Source organism: Schistocerca cancellata, chromosome 2 (assembly GCF_023864275.1).
Source record: "Schistocerca cancellata isolate TAMUIC-IGC-003103 chromosome 2, iqSchCanc2.1, whole genome shotgun sequence".
Taxonomy (NCBI): Eukaryota; Metazoa; Arthropoda; class Insecta; order Orthoptera; family Acrididae; genus Schistocerca; species Schistocerca cancellata.
Window position 1 is genome coordinate 590,290,120 of NC_064627.1, and position 16,705 is coordinate 590,306,824.

The 16,705-nt window shown below is 45.4% G+C and overlaps 1 protein-coding gene across 1 annotated transcript in view; it reads right to left on the bottom strand.

Moving 5' to 3' along the window:
• Window positions 1-16,705, bottom strand: part of LOC126156774 (sodium/hydrogen exchanger 9B2-like) — a 112,938-nt gene that overhangs the window by 30,348 nt on the left and 65,885 nt on the right. The window contains exons 5-7 of the mRNA XM_049916331.1: window positions 15,655-15,837; window positions 1,172-1,347; window positions 570-676 (exon numbers count right to left, since the gene is read on the bottom strand). Coding sequence (XP_049772288.1) covers window positions 570-676; window positions 1,172-1,347; window positions 15,655-15,837 — 466 coding nt within the window. The remainder of the gene's footprint in view (window positions 1-569; window positions 677-1,171; window positions 1,348-15,654; window positions 15,838-16,705) is intronic.

Consider the following 16,705-nt stretch of genomic DNA (forward strand, 5'->3'; position numbering starts at 1 on the left):
AATAAAAATGCTATTTCATAAAAAAACCAAGTCAGAATTATCCACGTCATAAACATTCTATTTCCGTTGACCGGAGTGCATCTTTGGAAACACCACAGGAAAAAGACACCTGACGACTTAGGACAAGAAATTGAATGTATGTGCTGCCTACAAGGTGAACAAGTAATTTTTCTGAAATGGTTCCTTTTAGTTTTTAGACAATCACCTATATCCTGTAATTTCTACCTTAAATATATGCTCACTGCTATATAAATATTTAGTAAATACTTAGGCAATAATTTATTTAATCAGCAGGCATTACAACTAAAATTTTGTACCTTTCTTCCACCACTATTACTGCGTACTGGCGCATACACTGGTATATAATATTTAAAACATTACATTAATGTATCTAGCATATCTTGCTTGTAATAAAATGTATAATATTGTAGATTAACAATCAAGAAAGAATTTCTATAAAGACCAGTTTTTCAATTGCATTACTAAATCGAAATTGAGCACAATTTGACCACAAAAGGACTGGTTTCTCAAGGATTATCTCTAGTGCCGTACCCAAATAGCATACTCACATCGTCTTTCTCGGGGATGTACTTGGCGAGAATTCCCCAGACGATACCGAAGCCGATGCCGCCGAAAACAGACACCGGGCCCTGCGCAATCTGATACGCCAGACTATCTGTGAACAAACGTTAACAAACTGTTTCCAGACTGGCTCTTTCACTCTGCAGTGACTCACGACCCATACTCAAAGCTTCAGGTCTCTGCTTTCTGAGGACAGGAACTGAGTCATGCCTCATTTGCATTGCAAAGTAAGGTTCTGGATTCGAATCCAGATTCAGAACACCGTTTCAATGTAACTAATTATTGTGACAGACTTGACAAACAAGGGAACACAGGCAGCTAAGCAATGTGCTGTATCCAGAATGAGATTTTCACTCTGCAGCGGAGTGTGCGCTGATATGAAACTTCCTGGCAGATTAAAACTGTGTGCCCGACCGAGACTCGAACTCGGGACCTTTGCCTTTCGCGGGCAAGTGCTCTACCATCTGAGCTACCGAAGCACGACTCACGCCCGGTACTCACAGCTTTACTTCTGCCAGTATCTCGTCTCCTACATTCCAAACTTTACAGAAGCTCTCCTGGTTCGCAGGAGAGTTTTAGGGGCACTCACTCTGGGAGAACATGATGCTCTGGACGACGCCGAAGACGGCGACGGAGGTGGCGTCGTCGATGCCGGAGATGGCGATGATGACAGTGGGGATGCCCTTGCTAACGCCGTAGCCCTTGGCGCGCAGCCGCAGCAGCCCGGGCACGATCACCGCCGGCGACACCGCCGCCACCACCGACCTGCCACAGCACAAGACAGCACCGACGTCACCACGCTGCGCTGTGCTGCTCTGCTCTGCTCTCGCTCTCCGCTACTTATGTTGGAACGTCGCTAGGGCTCTGAATGGGCAACAAAGACGAATCGCCTAGTGCCAGGGGTCTCCAAACTACGGCCCGCGGGCCGAAACCGGCCCTCGAGGACCGGCAAACCGGCCCGCGTTAGCTGGCCGAACATCCCCGGTATCCGGCCCGCCAAATATTTGAGGTGGTACCTATACTGGCAACAATTGAGTTTCGAGGCCTATCGCGACCAATACACCGCGACTTTGTCGGAGCTCTATCTTTACAAAGCGGAAGGTCATGGTTAAACTTGTGGCTATCCACAATAAACAGACAGACCATGCTCCGTGCGCTAGTGAAGAAAAAAAAGAAAAAGAAAAGAACGGTTAACAGACTAGCACAATAGCAGTTTGTGTAATTTTTATCACAATAAGCATGGTATGCAGCCATATAAGACATATAGTTGCCCAAATCCTGCCCTTACTTACCTTCAACCTGCAGGTTTACATTACTCATTTCGGTAAAACTGAAGAAATAGCTTAAGCATTGAGGTCAACAATAAGCTGTGAAAAGAAACGGAAAAACCAAAGAGAGGTACAAAAACTCATGTTCTGTATGTAGTTTAAAATAAAAATGAGAAGAAGTTCACGCCAAAAGCTTATTCCAGCATTTTATTCTACTCACGAATCTGGTGCAAGTCTTTCAAATGGACGCCACTTCGGCGACTAGCCTTAGTAATCAATCATTATGGAAGATGCTTCTTAAGCGATGTTTCACTTTCTTTTGATTACGTCGTAAAATACATACAGAATGTGCAATGACATACTTTTTTGTCGATGAAATTCGCCAGAATAAAATACGCCAGAATTTCTGTCAGGTACGTCCACCAATAAAAATTATGTAATTAAATAAAAATCTTACTCCGTTTCAGTGAGTGCTACCTATTGCCCCATCTTAGATTTTTGCGATTTCATCTTTCCTTTAGCCTTACACTACGGTGATCATGGAGTGTTAGGGTGCTTTAATCCCACTAGGTGGATCTTGGCCCTTATGACTTCATGGAGGAGTCAATGTGGCCCGCGGACTAAAACGTTTGGAGACCCTTGGCCCAGTCAAAGAACTTATCTAAACTGTAAGTGCACTGAGACAGAGCTGTAGCTGGCCGGCCGCTGTGGCCTGGCGGCTGCCGGCACGGTAGCTCAGCGTGTTCGGTCAGAGAGCCTGTTGGCTTCTGTAATAAAAAACTGAGTGGAAGGATCAACCACCGAACTTGAACAGAATGTCTTGCGACGTCCGCAACGACCAAACACAACGATCAATAACGAACAAAATGAAAAGCTGTTCTAGGCGCTTCAGTCCGGAACCGCGCGACTGCTACGGTCGCAGGTTCGAATCCTTCCTCGGGCATGGTGTGATTTCCTTAGGTTAGTTAGGTTTAAGTAGTTCTAAGTGACTGATGACCTCAGCTGTTAAGTCCTATATTGCTCAGAGCAATTTTTTTGTTTTATTCATTCTCCTGACAAGTCATATTTGCCATGTGGAATATTTCCTATTTCCGCTCTTCAGTTGATTAGGTCCGATGTCAACAAATGAGAAAATAAATGCTTTATTAACAACGTTGTAAGTGACCTACCGGGAAAGTTTGTCCAAGTGTGAATAAGAAAGTTTTTACAAGGTGATTCCCGCAAAGAAGAAAACAGCCACCTGCCACTTATAATAACTTGTTAGCTTTTTCCCCAGTACTTTACATAAACAACAAAAAATTTAACAAACGTGAGTAGCCGTCTGAAAATGAACCCGTCTGCTCGAAATCAACAACGGCGCTATTTGTTTATGCAAATAACATTATTAACAGTGGTTGGTCGCTGTTTTCTTTTCTGCGGGAACCAGCTTGTATTTTGTACACAGCCAATGTCTTAAAAATTTCAGTTTTCGATTAAATAGCAGGAAGAAAGTCTTTAGTCGAAGTGTCATCAATACTGGGGCGCTATGTGTTATTTGTGAAAATACAGTTAAGGAAGTACAACATTAGGTTTTAAGTCAGTAGAACTGTAGTCAAACCACTTCTCATAGTGTGATCAAAAGTATCCGGACACCTGGCTGAAAATGATGTACAAGTTCGTGGCGCCCTCCATCGGTAATGCTGGAATTCAGTATTGTGCTGGCCCACCCTTAGCCCTGATGACAGCTTCCACTCTCCCAGGCATACGTTCAATCAGGTGCTGGAAGGTTTCTTGGAGAATGCCAGCCCATTCTTCACGGAGTGCTGCAATGTCGGTCGGTGAGACCTGGTACGAAGTCGGCGTTCCAAAACATCCCAAGTGTGCTCTATAGGATTCAGGTCACGACTCTGTGCAGGCCAGTCCATTATAGGAATGTTATTGTCTTGTAACCACTCCGTCACAGGCCGTGAATTATGAACAAGTGCTCGATCGTGTTGAAAGGTGCAATCGCCATCCTCGAATTGCTCTTCAACAGTGGGAAGCAAAAAGGTGCTTAAAACATCAATATAGGCCTGTGCTGTGATAGTGCAATGCAAAACAATAAGGGGTGCAAGCCCCCTCCTTGTAAAAACACGACCACACCATAACACCACCGCCTCTGAATTTTACTGTTGACACTACACACGCTGGCAGATGACGTTCACCGGGCATTCGCCATACTCACACCCTGCCATCGGATCACCACATTGTGTACCGTAATTCGTCACTTCACACAACATTTTTCCACTGTTCAATCGCCCAATGTTTACACTCCTTACACTAAGAGAGGCGTCGTTTTGCATTTACCGGCGTGATGTGTGGCTCATGAGCAGCCGTTCAACCATGAAATCCAAGTTTTCTCACTTCCCGCCTAACTGTCATAGTACTTGCTGTGGATCCTGATGCTGTTTGGAATTCATGTGTGATGGTATGGATAGATGTCTGCCTATTACACATTACGATCCTCTTCCACTGTCGGCGGTTTCTGTGAGTTAACAGACGAGGTCGGCCTGTACGCTTTTGTGCTGTATGTGCCCCCTTCATCTTTCCACTTCACTATCACATCGGAAACAGTGTACCTAGGGATGTTTAGGAGTGTGGAATCTCGCGTACAGACGTATGACACAAGTGACAATCACCTGACCACGTTCGAAGTCCTTGAGTTCCGCGGAGCGGCCCATTCTGCTCTCTCACGATGTCTAATAACTACTGAGGTCGCTGATATGGAGTACATGGTAGCGCAATGCACCTAATATGAAACATCTATGTTTTGAGGGGGTCCGAATACTTTTGATCGTATAATGAACCTCTTAAATTTTGGAATTCCAGAGGGACGAACAGTTTGCCCAAAGACCATGCCGCATCTACTAGCACGTGTTTGAGACTTTTAGCAGCTGGCTCATGTCAATGAACATGGAACAGAGTACCGACAACACAATAGCACTGGAAACGCATTTTGTGAAAAAAATAGCACATTTTTCATTTACACTCTTACATTCTCGCCACGGTTACTCAGGCCATAGTAATGGATTTCGTGCTTCTTGATCTTTACCATTTCCTTTGATTTTGTTTTGTGACACTATACTACTAAACCATGACATCATTTACTTGCCCTTTATTGGAAACACGCGGTGATGCTACAGTAAATAATTACAGTGGTGGTTAAGTAAAACGCGTCGTACTGTCAATGCTTTCAAGTCAGTTCTTCTTCTACTATCAATCCCAATTTTTTGCCGATTTACAATACGCCAATAGAACCGTCCCCATTCCCAGGTGCAGTAATATTGTGGTCGACTACTACATAGCAAGCGTGTGGACTGTTTTCTTCCACCGAAGGAAGCAAAAAGATTTAGAAGTTTCACAACAGTGTGACAAAGAAAGGTCTACACTGCCCATAAGTGTATGAATGTTTTTAAACGAAATTTTTTTCAATAGAGAAAAAGTCACATCTATTGAACGAGGAAGTAATTTTAGGTGTTATTTGGCACTCAGAAAATGAGAGAAAGTAAGAGTTTGCTATCTGCTGCCTTCTGAGTAATGTTAATGTGTTTGTATGAATATACATTCTGAAACAAATTGATGTCGCTTTAAATTTTTGGACGACATCTTTTCTATTCTTTCATTTCTCAGCAGAATGGAAGGTGTATCAAAGACTTTTATCAAGAACATCTATTAATTTTGTGTTGATCGTTAAACACTATTGTCTTTGCTAGTGTCATAATTCTGTTACTATATTTGGCTTCTTTTAAGATGAGTGACCCATTATAATCTCAGTCACCGTTCAGGTACAAAACTGCAAAACAGACAGCTCTCACAACACGGACGATTTTGACTTACATGTAAACAGGCGAAACTCAGTACAGGAATAAAATGCCAGCGGTACGCCACGAGTAATCGATAGAAACACGAAAATCACTCGTGTAAAAGGGGCATTAGAGATGAAGTGCTGGCCCGGGTTGGTGATGGAAATTGGCTCTCCCCTTTTGAAGGAACCAGCCCATCATTCGCCTTGAGCAAGTTACGAGAATCGCGGAGAATCTACATCTGGAATGAATCTTTACTCTGCAGCAGAGCTTGTGCTGATTTGATATTTCCTGTCCTATCGAAACTGTGCCGAACCGGTACTCGAACTTATGATCTTTGCCTTTCGCAGGAAAGTTCCCATTGAATGAGCTATCCTAGCAAGACTCAGGATCTGCCCTCACAGCTTTCCTGCCGCAAGCTCATCATCTTTCTTCCATAAGATCTAGTCCCGGATGGTATGCAGGAGAACCTCTGCAAAGTTTGGAAGGTAGGAGAAGACGTACTGGTGGAAGTAAAGCTGTGAGAGCTCAGTCGGTAGAAGACTTTCCCGCGAAAGGCAAAGTTCCCAGTTTCGAGTCTCGATCCGGCACACAGATTTCATCAGCCATAAAGTTTCAAACCTAAATCTACACTGCATAAAGAAATGGAGATGAGCAGCTAAGGTTACCTCACAGTACCACTCTGGAATTACCAACAATACACAGACGACGAGGAACATAGCCAGCAACGAGCAGCAGAAAACTGCCACGGGGTTGCTAAGCGCGATCGCTAGCAGGAGCATTCATCGACAGGAAGCAGCGAGCACCGCATAAGATGTTCAAAGTTACGTGGTATTCATCCAAACAAATGGAATGACTACTGTGCAGCACTGAAGCACACCTACATTAAGACTCGTCATTTATCTTATGAGACAGAGAGGTGAGTGGTATACTGATATCGATCTGCTCTTCTAATGAATGACTGGTTCATCGGTCAACCAAGCGAGCATTTTAGTCAGTTTCCCACTTTCATCTAGGAAAATGACTAACTGGTATCCACTCAGTTCGAATACGAAACCAGCGTCTTAATCTTTCATTCACTTTTGAAATTAGGAAAGTGGTACTACATCGCGTACATAAAAATTTTAAAATAAATTTGAATAAAATCATTGAGTGTTAGGCGGCGTCTTTTTTTTTAAGGAGTAAAGCAACTATAAAGCTACATTTCAACCATCTTTTGCAACGGTAGTCTTCAGGGCTATAGAAAGACAGATGATTGTGTTCATCTACACATATACATTGATACTCTGCAAAGCACCTTGCATACCAGCGTCACGTCCGTTTTCCTTTCCATTCGCGTATGGTTCGCGGAAGGAAAGATTGCTGGTAAACCTCCGTGTGGGTTCGGGTCTCTGTAATTTTATCTTTATGGTTTCTTCGCGAGGAGGACCAGTGTAGTGGTTCACTCTGCTTGAGCAGTGGACTATAACGTGATGAGGACGCCTCTGGATGTGTCTGTCACAGCAGCTAACTGAGCGTCTCCGTGACGCTTTCGCGCTACTAAATGAAAACGTAACCAAATGTGCTGCTCTTCTCTCGATATTATCGATTTCCTCTATCAAACCAGTCTGGTTCGAATGCCACACTGACAAACAATATTCAAGTACTGGTCTAACAAGTGTTTTGTAACCTACTTCCTTTTTTGATAGACTACATTTCCTGAAGATTCTTTGAATTAATCTCAGTCTGGCACCTGCCTAACTCGCGATTAATTTTATTTGGTCGTCCCACTTCAAATAGCTCCTTATCCATATTCCTAGGCGTCTTATAGAAGTAACTGCTTGCAGTGATTGGACTGCAATTGTGTGATCATACAATATGGGGTCTCTCTCCGTCAGTAGTTACATTAGTTTATGTTGAGGGTCAATTACCACTCCCTGCATCAAGTGTCGATCCTCTTAAGGTGTTACCAAGCGAGGTGGCGCAGTGGTTAGCACACTAGTTTCGCATTCGTCCGGCCATTCAGGTTTAGGTTTTCCGTGCTTTCCCTAAATCGCTCCAGGCAAATGCCGGGATGGTTCCTTTGAACGAGCACGGCCGATTTCCTTCCCCATCCTTGATACAATCCGAGCCTGTGCTTTGTCTCTAATCACCTTCATGCCGACGGGAATTTGAACCCTATCTGACTTCCTTCCGCAGGTGTTTCTGCATATCGCTACAATTTTCTACCATCGCGACTTCTCTGTACACAAGAGAAACAGTAAAAAGCCTCCTGGAACTTCCGACGTTACCTGCTAGATTTATATATAGCGTGAAAAGTAATTGTCCTATAAAACTCCCCGGGGGCAAGCCCGAAGTTACTTTGACATCTGAAGATTTCCCTCCGTTCAGAACAACATGCTATCTTCTGCTTGCTACAAAGACTTCAGTCACACAGTCGGTCCAATATTCCATATGCTCGTATTTTGTTCATTAGACAGCAATAAGGAATTGTATCGAATGCCCTTGGGAAGTCAAGGAACAAGGTATCTACCTAGGCGCCTGTATCTACTGATTTATCATTATATATAACTTCGGTTGTCACGTGGTATCTAACAAAGTAGTATATACCACGTGACAACAAAAGTTATATGTAATGAGAAAGCAGTAGATACAGGCGCCCAGGCAGATACTGTGGTCCTTGACTTTCCAAGGGCATTCGATACAGTTCCCCACTGCCAAACTTCTGCTGTCACGTGACAATTCACGAACTGACAGCACTATTCTGACCTGTCATTGGTTATTCCAGAGTAATGGTGCCCGTGGAACGGTAGTTGCCCGCTTACCCCAGCTGGTGATCGGCAGGCAACAGCTAGTTGGCACCTTGCACCCAGGGTCAGCGTATTCCATCAGCGAGACATCGAAACCCGTCGGGCCGCCCGGTGTGGCCATGCGGTTCTAAGCGCGTCAGTTTGGAACCGCGTGACCGCTACGGTCGCAGGTTCGAATCCTGCCTCGGGCATGGATGTGTGTGATGTCCTTAGTTAGGTTTTAGTTGTTCTAAGTTCTAGGGGACTGATGACCTCAGTAGTTAAGTCCCATAGTGCTCAGAGCCATTTGAACCATTTGAAACCCGTCGGAAGTGGTCAATTGTTGATGCTGCTGAATCCGTATATTGAACTGCTGGCTGGCGAACATACTTTGCTTGTTAGACTGTGGTAGCCAGCAACCAAGCCATCGGCAGTTTGTAACCGTCCTACCTGTTCGTGCTGTTGGGGAGTTTGGTTATCTGAACAGCCTGCCTTATTTTCCGCTCCTGTATCCGTGCTTGCCGAGCAAGCGTACGGTCTTCTAGAGGACAACTGACAGGTCGGCCACCTACAATCCAGGTGGCGTTCAGCTGTTGCTTATTTGCTATATGGCCCCTGTCTCTCACACCGTACATGCGAATGCTAATCGGTCACCCGGTTTCGCCAAAATAGCCTTCTGTACAACCACTCCTCCTCAGGTTTCTTGACTTCACCGTCCAGTGCTGTTTCAGAATAGTGTCTTCATCTGTCACGTGACAAACGAAGTAGGTCAGTATACACTATCAGCTCAAAAGTATCCGCACACCCCTATGCAGTGTTGTATTGGCCACTAGATGACACGAGATGCTGACCCGCTAGTATAAAAGGTGACGGAGAGTACTGTGATGTCAGTAGATAAGCAATAACAGGAGGATGGGGTGGTTAGAAGGTCTCAGTGACTCCCAGCACTGATTAGTCATTGGCTGTCATTTAACTACCAGATCCATCAGAACATTTCAACCCCTCTACTGCCACCAAAATCGACTTCTCGTGATGCGATTTTGAACTGGAAACGCGAAGGAACAATCATAGCTAAATAAAGATCAGGTGGTCCGTCACGTACTAATGGCTAGGGATCGTCGTGCATTGCGGAGGGTGGTTGTATTAAATCGTATGTAACCAGCAGAAGGATCACTCGTGAATTCCAAAATGCTACCAGCATTCCAGCTGACCGAATGTCAGTGTGCAGAAAGTTTGAAACAATGGGGTACAATGGTCGAGCAACTCTTCATCAGCGACACGAATCTGTAGTCGATGCTGAGCGAACTTTAAGTGGTGTGAAGAGAGACTCCACCGGACAGTGGATGACTCCAAAGTGAGGTGAGTGATGGATCACGCTATAGCCTGTAACATCCGAAGGAAGAATTTGGGTTTGGTGAAGGTTGCCTGCCACCATGTCCAGTGCTAACAGAGAAGTACAGAGGTGGTATTACGGTATGGGAATGTGTGTCGTGGTTAGGATGTGGTCCCTTTATTGCAATCAGGAAAACGCTAAATGCAGAAGTTTGTGAACAAATTTTACAGCATTGAATATAGTGTACAGCAGAGGAAGAGTTCGGAGACGATGACTCGCTGTATCAGCATGACATTGCACCCTGTCATAAGGCATCTGTGAGCAACATTCCTCAAGCGATCTGCCCTGTCTGAAGTCCCAATCTGAACCCAGCGGAACACCTTTGGGATGAGTTACGAAAGGCGTTCAATAAGGAATGCAACATTTTTCTTGGACAATTTCGGTTGAAAAAATGCGGAATTTGTTTTTTTTTGTTTTTTTTGTTTTGGTTTTAGGGCGCAAAACTGCTATGGTCATTAGCGCCCGGTCTGTGACTTAGGAAGCAGTAAAAAACCGAAAACGGAAAACAGCAGCAAGGGGAACGAAAGTCATAAAATTGGAGAAACTAAAAGCAGAAGGAAGGCTTAAAAATTCACTACAGAAGGGGGTTGGTTGTCCCAAAAAAAAAAAAACTTCAAATGACTGACGTCATTTCACTGGCGCGAATGAACTCTAGAACGCGATCGGCCGATCGCGTGTCATCTGCTAAAATTGACGATATATCAGGCGACAGCTGTAGACGGGCGCGTAACGGATTAAAATAGGGGCACTCAATTAAAAGGTGTCTTACCGTCCACAGCTGAGAGCAGTGGGGACAGAGTGGGGGAGGATCGCCGCTTAAAAGATGTCGATGGCTAAAAAGACAGTGCCCTATCCGGAGTCTAGTTAAAATTACCTCCTCCCGACGACGCGTTCGGGAGGAAGAGGTCCAAGCACAAGGAAGAGTTTTTACGTCCTGCAATTTATTTTGGGGGAAGTGTCGACCAGTGCGCGCGCCATAAATGAACAACACGACGACATAAAACGCTCCGGAGATCGGCGACGGGAATCGATTGAATAGCTGGCCGAAGAAGAGAGACTGCAGCCTTGGCTGCAATATCGACCGCCTCATTTCCGCAGATACCAACGTGTCCCGGGAGCCAGAGGAACGCCACCGAGACGCCCCCCAGGTGGAGCAAGCGCAGACAGTCCTGAATCCGGGCGGAATTTGTTGTGGAACATCGCGGAATATTCCCGCTTCAGCATCTAAGGTGTCATGAAGTTCCGATAGGTGGCGGTGCTATACGTAGCCTTCGAAATGACGAGCTGTCATTGTGTCATTGAATTTCACAGATGTTCACAGGTGCTTACAGAATGTCTACGGAGACCCAATTGGCAGTGAAAAAAAGGCACGATGCGTCATTAGGCGAGGCGTCTGTCGTCTTGGCAACAAGGTGGCGCAAACCTGTCCGATCTCCCACGTGCCGGCCGGCGGCACACAGCTGAACTATCCTCAAGAAATCAAATGAACGACTTATCGTGTTCGTCGAGACAAACCTGCAAACGAACTTTACTTCCGATACATTGCAGGGCCTCACAAATCTGCGCAACCGAGTGGAACTCACAGAACTTCATTGGACTATTCTTCCTCACCCCTACAGCCGGATCTTGCACCTCCCTACTTCCGTCTGTCAAGTCCAATGAAGGATGCGCTCTGCGGGAAGCAGTACGTGGATGATGGGGAGGTTATTCATTCAGGAAGACATTGGCTCCGACGTCGGCGGTTAAAGTAGTACCATTCGGATGCACAGGCCCTCCCAGTAAGGTGATGTGAGGCCGTCACATCAAACGAGGATTGTGTTCAAAAATAGGGTTTTGCAGCCCATAAAGTGGGGAATAATATGGGGTTCAAATGGCTCTGACCACTATGGGACGTAACATCTGAGATCATCAGTCCCCTAGAACTTACAACTACTTAAACCTAACTAGCCTAAGGACATCACACACATCCATGCCCAAGGCAGAATTCGAACTTGCGACCGTAACGGTCGCGCTGTTCCAGACTGGAGCGCCTAGAACCGCTCGGACACACCGACCGGAGGGATAATATGGCGTATTGGAATCCTGAATAATACAGACGTACTTAAAAAAAAGAAAAAGAAAAAAGGCATTTGTTACGTTACTTATTGAACGTACCTCGTATAACGGCGACTTCGCTCCAGACCCGAGAGTCCAACACCATTACCTTCTCTAGTTTCGGCTCTTGAGGAAGAATTGGCTGCCATTTCTCCACAGACAATCAATATCGTGTCTGAGCGCCCCTAGCCGAGTTCAAGCCATTACGATGGCAAAAGGTGGGGACATACCTCATTAGCTAACAGATTTCCAGATACTTTTACGACATAGTGACAATCATAACAGCAGATTCATAGCTCTGAAGAGGACCTCTACAAAAGACGGCCGAAACATCAGTTCTCGTTGTTAACAGTACGACACGCACCCTAAATATATTGCCGCTGCGTATACCTACGTTAAAGTGATTTATCTGAAACCTTTCGTAATGACACAGCTGCAACGGGCATACAGAATCCAAGAAGTAATACTATTGTCTAACGAAAAGCGCGTTGCAGAAATACGCAGATCCCTGTGTTTCATAACGTGGCAGCGATCTGTGTAGCCAGAGACAGCCGGAGCATGAAGTGTCGCAACTTCCCACTTGCTGCTGGACATACGTGGGCAGTGGCTAGATGCCCGCCAAACACGCGCGAGGGATGCGCGCATTTCATTACACTCCATTCCACTTGAAGCGACTGTGTGTCTCAGTAATCCAAAACCGAAAGAAACGTCTGCAAGACGTTCCTAGACAACTATCGCATAGAGACCATGTGTGAAGGCTTTGTTAAATGATCTCGTCTTTCTTGGGCAGATAACACTGGGAGTGACACTCATCGAAGCCAAGCGCTATTTCGGCAAACTCACTCGGCAGTAAACCGAAGAGTTTTTAGTGTTAAGTGGTTTGAAAGGATACACGGGTAATGCGGTACCAATGCGAAAAATGCATGCTTGAACATAAATGCAGATACTAACAAGGGAACCTCCCCATCGCACCCCCCTCAGATTTAGTTATAAGTTGGCACAGTGGATAGGCCTTAAAAAACTGAGCACACATCAATTGAGAAAACAGGAAGAAGTTGTGTGGAACTATGAAACAAATTAGCAAAATATACAAACTGAGTAGTCAATGCGCAAGATATGCAACATAACAGGAAATTGTGAGCTCAGGAGCGCCGTGGTCCCGTGGTTAGCGTGAGCAACTGCGGTACGAGAGGTCCTTGGTTCAAGCCTTCCCTCAAGTGAAAAGTTTAATTTTTTATTTTCAGGCAATTATCAAAGTTCAGGCACTCACACATAATCAACTTCACTCTCCAAAATTTAAGGACATGTTCAGATTTGCTTGGACATATGCAGGATTTGACGGTCTACGCAAGGAAAAATATGAAAATGTTAAAAACATATAGATGATGTGACAGAACACAGGGAAAACTGTGCGACTATGAAACTGTTGCATTCATTTGTTGCAGTTTATGTGACAATCTCTTATGTTTTCATCACTTTTTTGGGAGTGATTATCACATCCACAAGAAAACCTAAATCGGGCAAGGTAGAAGAATCTTTTTACCCATTCCCAAGTGTACAAGTTAGGTGGGTCGACAACATGCTCCTGTCATGTGACGCACATGACGTCACCAGTGCCGTATAGAATATATAAGACGTGTTTTCCCGTGGAGGAATCTGTTGACCTATGACCTTGCGATCAAATGTTTTCGGTTCCCATTGGAGAGGCACGTCCTTTCGTCTACTAATCGCACGGTTTTGCGGTGCGGTCGCAAAACACAGACACTAAACTTATTACAGTGAACAGAGACGTCAATGAACGAACGGACAGATCATAACTGCGAAAATAAAGAAAGAAAAATGTTTCACTCAAGGGAAGACTTGAACCAAAGACCTTCCGTACCGCAGTTGCTCACGCTATCCACGGGATCACAGCGCTTCTGAGCTCACAATCTGCTGTGATGTTGCTTATCTTGCGCATGGACTACTCAGTTTGTACATTTTGCTTATTTTTTTCATAGTTCCACACAACTTCTTCCTGTTATCTCGATTGATCTGTGTTCAGTTTTTCAAGGCCTATCCACTGTGCTAACTTATAACTAAATCTGAGGGGGGTGCGATGGGGAGGTTCCCTTGTAAGAAACTGCAGGTTGCCCTCTTATGTTTGACCACACCTGTTCAACGGCAGTTTTTAGTGGTGAGGCGGTCCGTTAACTGTGCCTGAATAGTTTAATAAGAAATTCTGGCCTAGTACACAGTGGTGTGTGACCGAATCTGTAGCTGAGAAGTCAGTGGGCTGACCACATTGCAGGAGACCCAGGTTCGATCCTGGTACTGACAGGCGGGAGGACAGGTACGCGATACACTCAGCTTCGTGAGGTCATCTGAGGAGCTACTCAATGGGTTTATAGCGGTTCCAAGATCAAGAACCCAACAACGACCGGGAAAGCGGTGTGCTGACCATAAGACCTCCATATCGCACCCAATGACACCATTGGGTTCACGAGACTCAGAGGGCCATAGACACGGGTTCACAGGTAGATGCCGTGTTTCTTGACTTCCGCAAGGCGTTCGATATAGTTCCCCACAGTCGTTTAATGAACAAAGTAAGAGCATATGGACTATCAGACCAATTGTGTGATTGGATTGAAGAGTTCCTAGATATCAGAACGCATCATGTCTTTCTCAATGGAGAGAAGTCTTCCGAAGTAAGAGTGATTTCAGGTGTGCCGCAGGGGAGTGTCATAGGACCGTTGCTATTCACAATATACATAAATTACCTTGTGGATGACATCGGAAGTTCACTGAGGATTTTTGCAGATGATGCTGTGGTGTATCGAGAGGTTGTAACAATGGAAAATTGTACTGAAATGCAAGAGGATCTGCAGCGAATTGACGCATGGTGCAGAGAATGGCAATTGAATCCCAATTTAGACAAGTGTAATGTGCTGCGAATACATAGAAAGATAGATCCCTTATCATTTAGCTACAAACTAGCAGGTCAGCAACTGGAAGCAGTTAATTCCATAAATTATCTGGGAGTACGCATTAGGAGTGATTTGAAATGGAATGATCATATAAAGTTTATCGTCGGTAAAGCAGATGCCAGACAGATTCATTGGAAGAATCCTAAGGAAATGCAATCCGAAAACAAAGGAAGTAGGTTACAGTACGCTTGTTCGCCCACTGCTTGAATATTGCCCAGCAGTGTGGGATCCGTAGCAAATAAGGTTGATAGAAGAGATAGAGAAGATCCAACGGAGAGCAGCGCGCTTCGTTACAGGATCATTTAGCACTCGCGAAAGCGTTACGGAGATGACAGATAAACTCCAGTGGAAGACTCTGCAGGAGAGACGCTCAGTAGCTCGGTACGGGCTTTTGTTGAAGTTTCGAGAACATACCTTCACCGAAGAGTCAAGCAGTATATTGCGCCCTCCTACGTATATCTCGCGAAGAGACCATGAGGATAAAATCAGAGAGATTAGAGCCCACACAGAGGCATACCGACAATCTTTCTTTTCACAAACAGTACGAGACTAGAATAGAAGGGAGAACCGATAGAGGTACTCAAGGTACCCTCCGCCACACACCGTCAGGTGGCTTGCGGAGTATGGATGTAGATGTAGATGTAGATTGGTCAGGCCCGATTGGCCTGTCTGAGGCCAGAACGCGCGACCTTCACCTTTTCACCTTGACACAGTGACGTATATCCTTTGAAAGTCGACGGAAGTGAGAGAGTGGCTGCTCACCCCAACAGGAAACCCCAGATCCAGGGCATGCCGAGCAGGAAGTGCGCCATGACGGTGATGACTGCGCACTCCGCCAGCCATGGCACCAGCCCCAGCTTGAGCACGTGCACCGCCAGCCGCCGCAGGGCACCCGGGTCCAGGTCGAGGCCGGCTCGGATCAGGATGATCACCAGCGCGATGCGTCTGCAGGCACAATGCTTTCATTACCAGTGGCTTGCTAGGTGAGAAATCACAAGGTAGGTAACTAACGAGGCTCTTCGTAGAATCTGTGAGGAAGGGAATATGTATAAAGCTGTAATTGGAGAAGGGCTAGCATTATTGGACATGTTTTGACACATGAGGGAATAACCTGCATGGTACAGGAGAGAGTTGTAGAGGACAAAATCGTGGAGGCTGACATGTTTGTAAGACACAGATCTAAACATATTGAAGGACGAATTTCCAAATTGTTGATTCTAATTACACTATTGGCCTTTAAAATTGCTACACCACGAAGATGACGTGCTACAGACGCGAAATTTAACCGACAGGAAGATGATGCTGTGATATGCAAATGATTAGTTTTTCAGAGCATTCACACAGGGTTGGCGCCAGTGGCGACACCTACATCGTGCTGAAAGGAAGAAAGTTTCCACCCGATTTATCACTCACAAACAGCAGTTGACCGGCGTTGCCTGGTGAAACGTTGTTGTGATGCCTCGTGTAAGGAGGAGAAATGCGTACCATCACGTTTCCGACGGTCGGATTGTAGCCTATCGCGATTGCGGTTTTTTCGTATCGCGATGTTGCTGCTCGCGTTGGTCGAGATCCAATGACTGTTAGCAGCATATGGAATTGGTGGGTTCAGGAGGGTAATACGGAACGCCGTGCTGGATCCCAACGGCCTCGTATCACTAGCAGTCGAGATAACAGGCATCTTATCTGCATCACTGTAACGGATCGTGCAGCCACGTCTCGATCCCTGAGTCAACAGAAGGGGACGTTTGCAAGACAACAACCATCTGCACGAACAGTTCAACGACGTTTGCAGCGACATGGACTATCAGCTCTG